We start from the raw sequence: 13,046 nt of genomic DNA, 5'->3' as shown, positions 1-13,046 counted from the left end.
GACATGAACCCAAGGTCTTTACAGCTTACAGGGCCTCTCTGGTTTTAAACCCCCAATCACGGACTTGTTTCCTGGTTACTTTCTCTCTCTCTGCCAATGAGTAAAAACAACCATGATGAATTTGAGCATGAGATGCCACTTGAGGATAAAGATGGGATGAGTAGAGAATTATTGTGAAGATAATGTAAATCATAAAAGGGGCCATAGAGGCACTTTACTCATTTAATCGATGTTTGCTGAGATACCAAGATGTTAGAAAACATCTGTAAGAGATTTTGAGACAGTTCAGAGTACTTTCTGACTTTATTATAAGAATTGTAAAATTAAGAATTTAAAAAAAATCAAGTTTCAGTATTGAAACTGTTGCAGATATAAGTTCCAGAAAATCCAATTTTTCCCTAGAACATAATAAAATAATAATAAAAATGTATTTCTTATCAACAAAGGCAAGCACACAAGTTCCTGGCTATACACATGGATGAAAAATAGAAACCAAATCATTTCAGTTTTAGGTTGTTATTAATAGAAAGTGGAATAAGACTTTGGAGACCCTAAAAATATTCAAGTGATGTCTTTTAATAGACCATTAACTAGAGGCACTTTATCCCTGGCTAGGACTCAGTCTAAGGACCTTCAAAACAAAACAAAACAAAACAAATTTAAGTTCTTGGGTTTGGCTAACGTGAGGTCCTGAATTTAATGACATCTTGTCATCCACTGTCTTCCAGGACATGGATTTCCTATCATCTCGTGTGATAAAATGGTGAAGGCAGAATGCTAGAAAGCAGTTGTTCTAGTAAAAATAAAGAAAGGGCACAGAAGAGTGAGCTGGACACAGATCAGATTTTATAAGGTTAACAAGCCACCTTCATTATGTGTCAGATCAGCCTTTGACACGTGGATTCCTTCATGGTCATAAAGGCACAGTAGCTTGACCATTTCATCCAGGACACATCTTCCCAGTGCATCCTTCCATAGGGTCTAAGTATCAGCTGTCACCTACCATCACCTCTGACCTGACTGTGCGCACTTGTTACTACACTTGTAGCTTCTTGAGTTTGCAACCCATGGATTAGAAAAAATCCAGACCTTGCTCATGTTATTTTTTATAAGGATTGACCCACAATTTTAATACTTTTAAGGTCTAAAGGATTTGGGTATCTGAAGATCTTTCCTTGACCAAAAAGACATCATTGAGCAGTGGTAAGTATGTCAATTGAACACATGGACAGTGCTGAATGGACTTTCTTTCATCTCTATCTGGGTCCCAAATTCCACATCTGTACATTGACAGATATTGACTGGCCATTAAAAAAAATTAAACCAAGTAACTGACATGTGCTCACCATCTTCCTTTTTAGCATGTCACGGCAAATACATGGGCTAAACATGAGAAAGTGAAACTGGGGCCTCCCCAGTGGTGCAGCGGTTGAGCGCTGGGTTGCGAAGCTGCCCGCTGCCTCTGCAGCGCCGGTTCAATCCCCGGCTGCTCCCCGGCCACCGGAGGAGAGTCCCACATGGCGCACAGACCTCTCCTGCCGCCCGCAGACCCCTCAGCAGTGTACTTCGGTCCTTCTGCCTGCTCTGCTCCCCGCTCTGGCTCTGATGAATTCTCTCACCCTCCCGCGCTTCTGACTGTACCCAGTGCTTATATAAATCAATCAATCAATCTTCTATAAATAAATAAATAAATAAATCTTTTAAAAAAAAAAAAGTGAAACTGCAGGCTTGAGAGATCAAACACTTTAAGAATTAGCTTTAACAAGTATTTTTTAGCTTCAGAAATTCCACATTGCCATTAGCCAGTAGAGCTATATGAGAGCACAAGACAAATCCCAGGGGCTGGGGGATATGTATTTCTACTCTATGAGAAAAAGGGGTCTCAACCTTGGAGACAAGTTAGATTTCAAAATCACTAAAAGTGACCCAAAGTTATTTTTAAAGGCTTACGTGCTGCCTGATTCTGTAACCTTGACCAGACTTTCCATAATCTCCAGGTCAGTTGGCAAGCCAGAGCAGCCTCTGTCCTGCTATTTTAAGTGAAGGCTCTTGTTCTGCATGTTTGGAAAACAGTACTTCACAACAAACACGTTTTCACGGGCCACCAAGGCCAAGCTCGTCAGCCTTTCTCAGGAAAGCTGAAGGCAGGCCCAGTAGAGGCTGTTTTTGATGTCCCTGTCATCGAATATTTGGCAATAAATCCTATTTTTCCTCCTTTCACAGTGTGTATCATAAATACTTAGAGATTTTAGTCAATTTGGTCTAATTTTCATAAATGTAAACCCTTTACACATTTGAAACGTGCAATTCTAATCCCTAAGCCATTACTCACAGCATTCCCTATTGGGGTTTTATGGATTCTCAAGGTCAAGAAGCCCTCTCTTTTAACTAGCCCTGGGTCTGGCTTGGTTTTCTTTTTCCATATTCATGAACAGGATCTGAATGGGAAATGAAAGGAAACAAACTGCTTGCCCTTCCTCTACATTAATTGATTATGAATTTATTAAGCAGGAAACTCATGGCTAATGCCGCTAAGCATGACAGGGAGCACTGGAGGGACAGAGAACAGTGTGCCAGGGACTTGGCACCAACCCAGACCCACACCTCGAAAGTCTTAGAATTGTGAGTCAGAGAAGTTCGGCTGGTGAGCTTTGCAGGATGACTTGGAACAAACCACAGACAGGTCACAGCGCTCAGGACTGGACTTAACAGCTGATTCTCATGGGCCTAGAGGCTGGATCTCTCATGGCTTGCTTGGACCAGAGGGAACAACACAGGTAACGTGGGCCAGACACTTGAGTTTATACATTTATAGAGAACAACCTGCACATTTTGGAAAGGATGGTTGAAACTGGTTAGGAGCTGAGAACTTTCATATCTGCTTAAAGACAGTGTCCACTGCTTTGCATAAGAATCCCCTGACAGGGCCTCCCCTGGTGGCACAGGTGGTTGGGCTGTCCGCAGCCTCTGCAGCACTGGTTCGATCCCGGCCCCAGCCAGCTGGCAAGGGTCCCACGTGGCATGACAGACCTCTCCTGTGTATTTCATCAGTTTGCCTGTTCTGTTCCCCGCTCTGTCTCTGGTGAATCCTGTGCCATCTGGCCTGTGCCCCGGTTCTTATATAAAATAAATAAATCTTTAAAAAAAAAAAAAAAAGAATCCCCTGGCAGCCATTTCTTCATTTCCCTGAACAACAGATAAAAATAACATGCTTGTATTTCCTGGGAATGTAAAGGAGATTCTTTGATGGGAAATAAAAAAAAATTAGTGGCATAAACCATTAACACTATTTGGTCACCTGCTCTAATTTTTAGGTGTAAGCTCTTAACTATGGCTGAAGCAGGGGCTAACGGAGGGAATGCGCCATGGTCCTAATGTGTGCACTCACAACTTCAAAACCCCCAATTAAGAATCTGAAAAGCCCAGTGGGTGGAGGACAGACCCTGACTGCTTTTCGGGTCCTTTTCCTGCCTCTTCCCTACTGTTGTCTCAATTTGTCCCATGTGGTTGTCAGCAGAATTTCTGATCCCCAGGGATTGAGCTGGTTCAAAAGTAGGACTCACTTTTGACTGAAATGCCACCAAGACAGCAAGAAAAGTTGGGCGGCTGTGAAAACAAAGTCAACACCCCCCACTCAAGGGACCCTCTCAGAAATGGCTGAGGTCAGGAGGCAGCCTCAAGGATACGGATTTCCACCCTGCATGGATGGAAAGTTGAGTGGACAGGGCACTCTCTCCATGGGGCTTAGGACAGGGCAAGTGACCCTTCACCCAGCACACAACTCTACCGGGCCTTCTCCGTGAGCGTGGGGCATTTCTTCTTTCTGTGTCAATGTACAGTCCAGACATGCCTGGAAAACCATGTTTGATTCCTGAGCCACCTTTCAAAAGAGCAAATGCTACACGTTTCTGCAAAAGACAGAACAAATGTGTCTGAAGCACAAAGGTTGAGTCCTCAGCATGGCCAATACCCTCTTGTGGACAAGGCTTAGAAAACTGGGGGTCAAACTTCTACCTGCAGGCTGAACTATGGCCAAACAGTCCTCTCTCAAGTCACAGTCAATGGAGGAGGAAAGGGGGTAGAAAAATGGAGGATGCAAACAAAAGAGGAAGAAAGACACGTGCCCCAGGTGAAGACTGCTACCTGCAATCACTCAAGCTCATTTAATGGTGCCCATGCCAGAGAAAAATACCCTCTGAACACTGTGGATACCAGTCCAACAGTTTCTGGGGCAGGTGCAGAAAACTGGCAGTCACTACTTTCAGGATTTGGGATAATCCTTAGCAAACCCCTTTCATAATTATACCAAGATCCAAAACAGTTAAAAGCAAGAACTCAAACAAATACTGTTACATGCACATTAACAGCAACTCTTCACAATAGCCAAAGGTGGACATGACCTGAATATCCATTAACAAAAGAATAGATACACAAAATGTGGTCTATCCTTGTAGTGGAATATTATTCAGCCATAAAGGGAATAGAGTATTAATAAATGCTGCAATGAATGAATCTTTAAAACATGTTAAGTGGAAGAAGCCAGAAGCAAAAGGCTCCATATGCACAATTTCAATTTTGTGAAATATATAGAATAGGTGAATACACAAAAACAGAAAGCAGATTGGTACTTGCCAGGGTTTGGGAAAAGAAGGTGTAGGGTAAGGAAAAACATCAGGCTTTTCTGCCCTCCCGCCATCAGGATAGATGACGGAACTCTGTGGTTCCGAATGCATGCCTGATGGCGGGCACCTAGAGTAGGGTGTGGGCATAGGTAGATGGGATTCACCTGGGCTGACTGTGCTTTTTTAAGGGTGGCATCACGGGGACGCCAGTAGAAGCTGAAAGAAGCAGCCGAGAGAGAAGCAGAGAATGCCGGAGAGCCCAGATAGAGTGAAAACTTGTTGGGGGCGGGGATGCCTGCCAGCCTCCCGGCCCCCCAGCACCCCTGCCTGCTGTGTACTGGGTAAATCCCAATAAAAGACCTGCATAAAACCACTGAGGACTCTGACTCCTCCTTCACCCGGTCTGCATGGGATCCTAGAAAACCTGTACTGTTTCTATTCCTGTCCTTACAGAACGGGATTGGGAGTAATTGTCTGATGGGTATAGGGTTTGATTTTGGGGTGATGAAAATGCTTTGGAATTAAGTGGAGGTGGTTTTTGTCCAGCATTGAGCACGTATTAAATGCTCACTTCAAAATAGTTTATTTTATACTATGTGAACATCATCTCAATTAAAAAAAAATCAGGGCCTCCCTGTTGGCACAAGGGATTAAGATGCAACCCATGAAACTATCAGCAGCCACTGCAGCCCAAATTCGATCCCCAGCCTGGGAGCTACCCACATGGCACAGCAGACCTCCCCTGACTCTCCCGCTGCTCCCCTCAGCAGTGTATTTCTGTCAATCTTCCTGTTCTGTTCCCCACTCTGTCTCTGGTGATCCTCTCACCTCCCACACCTCTGGCCTGTACCCCAGTTCTCGTATGCATAAATAAATCTTAAAAAAAAAAATCATACCAGGAAGGTTTGTTGTTACATTGATTTTTCTAATTTAGTTTTAAACTTTAACCAGGTAAAGAGCTTTATGACTAATCTTTAACTAGGTATAGTCACCCACATTCACAGGCGCTAGCCAAAGAGGAAATCATACTCGAGTCCTGCGTCAGTGTTTCAGATTCACTACTCCTTAGCAAACACCAGTTTATTTCCCCTACCAGACAGGAAGAAGAAGGTGTAGAATGTCAGTTTCAGTATTTCCATCACATGATCAGCTGGTGAAAGGACTTCAGGTGATTTTTATCTCCTTCTTTGTGGATCTCTGTGATGTCTGTATTATATTAGGATGATCGCTTAAACCCATTTAAAAGGGTAGATTATAATTAATCCAGTTTAGAGAGCCAGATGGCTTTGATTCAGTTTTCAGAGTGTTTATCTAGGGCTTTCTGTGTTAAACCTAGAGAAAGATCATGGGGTCTTTACATTTAATGAGTTTATTATCTTTTTTTAAAGGTTCATTTATTTATACAAGCACTGGGTACAGTCAGAAGCGCGGGAGGGTGTGAGACTTCACCAGAGCCAGAGCAGGGAACAGAACAGGTAGACTGACGAAGTACACTGCTGAGGGGAGCAGCGGGCGGCAGGAGAGGTCTGCACGCTATGTGGGACCCTGGCCCGGCGGCCGGGGATCAAACTGGTGCTGCAGAGGCTGCGGGCAACTTTGAATCCAGCACTCAACTGCTGCGCTACCGGGGAGGCCCGAGTTTATTATCTTGATAGTGGAGGTGGGCACTCATCTAAGCAATTAAAATGCAATGGGTTACGTACCAATTCTTCTTAGCTGTGACAAAAGTTATCATAGGAATATATTATATTAACTGTGCAATGAAGAATTTGGTGCCTAGAATGAAAGGACCCTTTTTGAATTAATGAATAGTCTTTCTTTGAGGTGGTCTTACAAGTGTCACTTTGTCCCTGCCTTCGCTGTTCTATGTGTTAGCGGATAATATCAAATGAGTGGGTAATGATGACTATCGCCAGCAGGGGAGTGAAAAGGGCAGAGTGACAGGATGCAGGGACAGTCTTACAGAACAATGCAGAAATCGGTGTGTGAACAGTAGGTTATTGTTTCATAAGCACACAGAGTACTGATCTATTTACTCATTGAGTCCTACAAAGTAGTAGCTGCAACCATCCCATTTTATGGACGAGAAGATGGAGGATGGAGAGAGAAAGAGAATCCTAGTCAGGGGCAGAGCCAGGACCTGACCCAGGCCAGTCAGACGCCAGTGTCACATCACGGTGGATGCACAGATTGTTAGTGTCTCAGCACCCAAGTCCCACTCCACTCCAGGTGGTTCTTTCAGAGAGAACATGATGATAAAAAAAAAATTATCTTGCCACTGTTAAAAGCTATTGCACCAAACAGGTAAGTAAAATAACTGAAAAATTCTTCCTCCCCCTTAAAAACATGCACATGAATCTTTATCTGAAATGATTTAAATTCAGTCCTAGCAGAGCATTTGCCCCGTACCTGTAGGAGTTCTAATTGTAGTTGGAATAATGACAACGCTGGGGGAGAGGTGGGGCGCAAGGGAGATGGTTTGGATATATGGGTGTGGGGGTGTTCACTGCACCGATCCAGCAAGCCCACACCTAATCAGACACCAGTCAGACGCCTCTGAGATGAAAGGGTGCTGTAGACAGCAGCCCACTCCTGCTCAGGAGCCTGAAATAGACAGGGGTGTGTAGGAAACCACAACCCAGATTCCCAACGCTCGAGGCTGCCACACACAGATCATCCCCCCCCCACACACACACACAGCAACCCAACCCATGGGATCTAGCTCCTCAGGTACTAGCAAATACGTGAAGAACAGAATTAAACTTTAGAGGAGTGTACGTAACCTTCTAGAACAGCATGTTGTGTTCTGGACTGACATTTTTATTCTTAAAGTGTAGAGGAACCAGACACAGGCAATTGGTCTTTTCATTAATAGTAAAAGCAGTTTAATTAATGTCCATCACAACCCTGTGTGGTAAGTTTTACCCTTACCTCCATGTTAGGTAATTGTTTGCTTACTGAATTCAAATTACATTAGACTGGATGCAGCAACAGCTCTCAGTAATTCAGGGGCAATAATCTTTAATTGAAGTAATTTGCTTCTATGAGAACTTCCTGATGGTTTCCCTTCACCAGGCCTGGCTACAACATGAAGGCACTGGTGGTTTGGAGGTAGGACACTCAGATCTGCAAACATGTGGGTCGCTGCTGCAAAGCCAGCTCCCCTATCTTTACAAATCAGAGTGTGATACCTACATCACAAGATAAATATCAGAGAGGTAGCAGGGCACTGGAGCCAGACAGCCTGGGGAGTATCCCAGTTCATCACTTCCTTCTATAGAATCCTGGCATTTTATTTAACCTCTATGATCCTTTGTTTCTTCATCTGTAATAAGGGGTTAGTGTTAGTACTAGTGTGATTAAATGCATTAAGATTGGTAGACAAGTTAGGCTGTGACTGATACAGCGAGTACCCTGTGGATGTTAAAGAAAATAGATATAAAAGTTATAAGAATTATCACAAGATGGCACTGAGCAGCATAGCATAGGGTCCCAATTGAGACAGGGCAGGCTGAGAAGTTGCAGTAGAAACTGGGACGATTCTGCGCAAATTCTCACTGAATAGTTAATTTTACTCATTTGTCATTCTGTGTTTCTCCCCTCCATCTCATATTGTCCTCATCTACTTTCAGGGATGATAGCAAACCAGCCACTGAATGTCAAATGAAAGAAACCCTGGTTCAGAAGAGCAAACTTGTTTTCAAACAACATTCCAAGGGAAATGGAGGACCTTGGTTCTCTGATATATTTCATCAACTCTGTAAACATTATCAAAGAAGAATTTCACTTTTTTGCTTTTATTTAGGAAATTTTGCCAAGTTAATTAAAAAAAAATAGGAATGGAAGTTATTTATCAAGAGAGTTTTAAGGTATCGGGGAATTCTCAAAGAAGTGCAATTAACAACCCAGTGTTTTCTAATTATGTACCAATGAACTTCAGAAACTTGCTGAAAATTCTCTTGCACTAATATCCGTGTGCCTGCCTCTTTTGGGTATTTTGCATATGTGTGTCCATATATAAGAACTTTATTTTTTACAGACACCCACACCCACATGCCCCATAAATGCTATTTGCGTATTTATTGAAATAGACAAGAGCTTGTGGGAAATAAAAAATGTTCTGACAGAAACAGCTAATAGAAATGGGATTTCACTCATCAGGAGCAAAGGAGAAAATATGATTTAGTCCACATAAGTAATAATTGTTAAATTTTGCATTAGAAAGGTAATGGATTTGAGTAGGATATATTTTCACACTTAAAATTGTTATTTTTTGTGCATAATATATCTGTCATATGAAAATGGAAAATATAGAAAAAGCAAAAAATATTTAATAATCTCTAGAGTAACCATTTCAGTAGAGCTATGGCGTGGAAACATGTTCCCAAATTGCATAAACAGAGCAGTCTGGAAGACTTTAAAAATATTCCACTTCTGGTGTTTAATGCAAACAATGAGGAATGTTCAATAAAACAAAACAGAGAGCCAACAGCTGGATTCAAAAAGCCCACATTAGTCCCATCTTATTATTTGATATCTTGGTTGATCTTGAGTATAGCCTCAGTTTCCCCACCTATCAAGAAAGAGAGTTGGACTAAAGGACCCCGAAGAATTTGAGGATGTAGCCATTTCTATTACAGACCCATGGACATGATTCTCTGGTACAACCATCAGCCACTCCTGGGATTCATGAAATTATCCTTTGTTAACTAGAGCGAAGCATTTCTCCAGAGTTCTTGGTAATACATTTTCAAAGCAAACCCTCCAAACAGCAGGGTGACCTTCCCAGCGAGCTGCTCCGGGTGGGGTAGAGAAGAACAGTGAAGGATATGAATGCCTACTAGGGTCTTGGGCTGTGCCTTCCTTTAGGGGAACACTTGGCTGCCTGGGGGCTCTCAGCAGGGCATATCAATCTACACGCTAAGGGTCTGCTTGGAATAAGACAGACAAGTACATTGATTTCCCAATAGCCAAAATTCAATTTCCATGCAAATGCTTTAGTCAGAACATTCATATTTTTTACAGGTATAAGGATTCTTCTACTTTTAACAGGAAGATTTGGAATCACTGTTAGGAATCATGCAGGATTCTTCTGGAGCAGAAGTGATTTAGCTTATTCTTTCCTACAGAGACTAGCAGGGCTTAAAAGGGTTTGTTCCAGGTTTCCCAAGGACTAGCAAAATCCATAAAAAAACAAAGGTAAACTCACCCCTTTTCTACTTGCTAGGAATACATCTCATTGAAATGTCAAGTGACTTTGTGATATTATTTACTAGAAGAAATAGTGCAATTGGCCAAGACTTTAATGGGGGGAAGTTGGTACCCTTTGGAGCCCACAGGTCAGACAAGACTTTGCCTGAAGAATTACGAATCCCATGACATAGTACAGCTTGTTCTAACCCTTTCTTCAGAGCTCTGCCTAGGGGACACCTTTAAAGAGAGGTTGCCCTTGAATGCCCCGTGTAAATGCAGTCCCTCTACTCTGATTTTATTTCCTACTATTCTTCACACAATAGACAATTTCACCTTTGCATTTATTGTCTATCCACTCCCATTAGAAAGCAAACTTCCTTAGGATGCCAAGGAGTTTCTGTTCACAGATCTCCAGGGTCAACAAAACACATGGCAGGTGCTCAGCAATTTGTATGTGCAATGAATAAATGTCAGAAACCCTCCAGGTGAATTAGGGCAATATATAATAAAGGATTATTTAAGTATCAACGACCACATCTGCCCCAGGCAGTGGGGACAGCTTTTTAAATACCCAGAGAGGTGGGTTCTCTCGCCCTCCCGCGCTTCTGACTGTACCCAGTGCATGTATAAACAAAACAAACAAACAAATAAATAAATAAATAAAAAACATGCCTCTATAAAAAAAAAAAAAAAAAGATGTAAATACCCAGAGAATCGCATCATCACCATGAGCCTCTGTGACCAGAGATGGGTGTTTCTTATGCAAAGTTTTATGCCTTTCTCTTCACAGACTCAAAATGCACAGTCTGGTGTCAAATTCTATTGGTGTTTTTTTGAAATAAGGGAGATGCTTCCTGGTTCTTGGCCTGCTGCATGGCTTTTGGGGAAGGCTTCTCTACACAAGCACATTCCACAGTTAAAAATGCCTTGGACCATACTGTCCTTGGCTCTGGCTAACACGTTCTCTCACAAAGAGAGGCCCCTGCCTAGGCCACCTTTGGGTGGGAAGGACTCGTGTCGGCGGGTGGCTGTGCACTTACTGCCAGAGCAGGAGGCTTCTCGGGGGCTGGAGGCCATCGGCTGTGCACAGAGCTGACACAGGCAGTCTCTCCCATTGAACGTGACTCGGTCTCCGGGTGGAAATGGGCGCCTGTGGATAGAAAGACACGGCTCGCAAGGTCATTCCCAGCCACCTCCTTCCTGCCCCTTCCACCTTCTGCCTGCTGCCCTCCGGGGCCAGTTCATTTCTTGGAGGGGCACCAGCCAACATGTCTGAAATGCAGTCATAAGCAAGCCAGCCAGCTGGACATAGTCCAAACAAATAAACATGCCTTATTTTGAGAAGAAGCGAGAATGTGCTGCTTCCACAGGCAACCAGATGGTAAAGCGGAACGATTTACCTCTGCTCGTTAGTGGAGCGATGTTTCAACAAGTCACCTAGCAGGCGCACACACAGTCAAACTTTCCAAATGGAACAGCCTTCATGAAGAAACATTTTAAATGCCATAAATTCCTCTTCAAGCTGAAGGCCCCTCCCCAAGAGAGCTGGCTACCAGTTAAGCATTAACTCTTTCAGCTCCCTGGGGCTGCACTAGGTGACAACTCACAATGGGTGAACTGGAAGTTCACAGTGCCAGTGACCCAGCCTCTTATAGACTCGGGAGACAGGACAATGCTGGAAACACCTGTTTAAAACTGAGTATTAGCTGCTTTCCAAAACGATTATAAAACTGTCATCAATAACAGCACATTCTGCAAAAATAGTGCCTTCTGTATGTTGTCAGTTTCTTCTCCTAGTTGAGTGGGCAGATAGCCTTTCAAAAAACAATTATTTATTAATAGACTTAGGACAGCTCCCAGGCCTGCTTACTTGCAATTGACCAACTTGACAAAAATCCTCATCAGTGTGAGTTTTCAAATGTGTGATTCTGTCCATTAGGAAATGTAAACTCTCAAGCAAAACATCCCCACACAGCTGAGTCAGAAGCAATTACTGGAAAACAAATTCCAGTTTCTGGTTAGGAGCTTTGCTTTCACAACTGCCACTGCTTTAAGTGGCCCTTCCCCTGCCCCTGAGTTATAATTCACTGTAATACACACAGAGGTGGAAAATTTGGACTTGAAATGGTTTTAAACATGTGCTTGGTGTCTGACTTCGAGGACAGTGTAACCCTCTTCCACCCCTGATTATGGGAATGCTAGAGCGAGGATTCTCCCTTTTCTTTCATGGTGCTGGGTCACTTTCTGTCATTCAGATAAGGCCCAGAGAGGTGAAGTTGCCTGGACTGGCCAGCTAGGGATACTTTAGTAACCCAGGTCACCCTGATGGAATCTAAGCAATAATACAGCTTCACATTCATTACTCAAGCCTGAATGAGCCTCCAGTCTGCTTTGGATATCAGGGGTTTAGGGTCCATAAGCATAAGCTCAGCTTCTTAGCCTCTGGAGAGGGCCAGGACTAGGGCCAGGCCAGCAGGAATTTGGGGCTCAACATTTAAGGAGAACTTAACTCTCAGGAGCTGAGCCTCTAAGGGCGCCCCTAGGAGAGTGTGTGCCCCTATAAATGGCACCTAGTCCAGGCCTGTCCGCTGATCTAGTCTTATATTCTTAACTTGAATCCCCCACAGATCTACCATAGCACCAGCCAGAGTCCAGTTCTCAATACAAGCCATGTCTTTTAAACTCTGAATTTCATTCTTTTATAAAGGACCCTTTTTAGTACTTTCTCCATTCCTTATGTCCTCTATCCTCAAGGCTCACACCCTTCTGTTATTTGCATGAATGTCTGTAATAGAAAGCAAACCAGACTTGAAGTGAGATCAGCTGAGTTTATATTTTAGCCTTGCAGCATTAGAAACTAGGAAAGTCCCTTAAACTGAGACTCAGAGTCACTCCTAAGTAGGGGTATTGGTTCATAACTGCCTTCACAGAATTGCTAGGAGGGTAAATTAAATTCTGCATGAATGCACTTGTAAAGGGATAAGAGGCCACATTTCAGGCAGAAAGCACATCGTGTGTGCAGCTGGGCTGCAACGGCACTGGCGAGCACTTCTGTGGTGGTGCGAACATTCAGGACATGGCTATTGTTAATAAACATTCGTCCATTGTCCAATTAAAGCCAATGTTACCTATATTAAAATAATGATCTCTCAAGGTCAGCATCAGAATTGACTTGGGCCAGAACCTCCCAATGGCTGAACACACCATAACCTAGGCATCTTCCAGAAACAA

The 13,046-nt window shown here is 43.2% G+C and overlaps 1 protein-coding gene across 5 annotated transcripts in view; it reads right to left on the bottom strand.

Annotated features, from left to right (window-relative positions):
* ABLIM1 (actin binding LIM protein 1) overlaps positions 1-13,046 on the bottom strand; it is a 260,188-nt gene that overhangs the window by 100,057 nt on the left and 147,085 nt on the right. For all 5 annotated transcript variants that reach the window (XM_054690023.1, XM_037495686.2, XM_037495687.2 and 2 more), the window contains exon 4: positions 10,856-10,965. In XM_054690023.1, the coding sequence (XP_054545998.1) occupies positions 10,856-10,965 (110 nt within the window). The remainder of the gene's footprint in view (positions 1-10,855; positions 10,966-13,046) is intronic.

Source organism: Talpa occidentalis, unplaced genomic scaffold, assembly GCF_014898055.3.
Source record: "Talpa occidentalis isolate TD23 unplaced genomic scaffold, MPIMG_talOcc4v2.1 talOcc4.8, whole genome shotgun sequence".
Lineage (NCBI taxonomy): Eukaryota > Metazoa > Chordata > Mammalia > Eulipotyphla > Talpidae > Talpa > Talpa occidentalis.
This window is presented reverse-complemented; position numbering and strand designations above follow the sequence as displayed.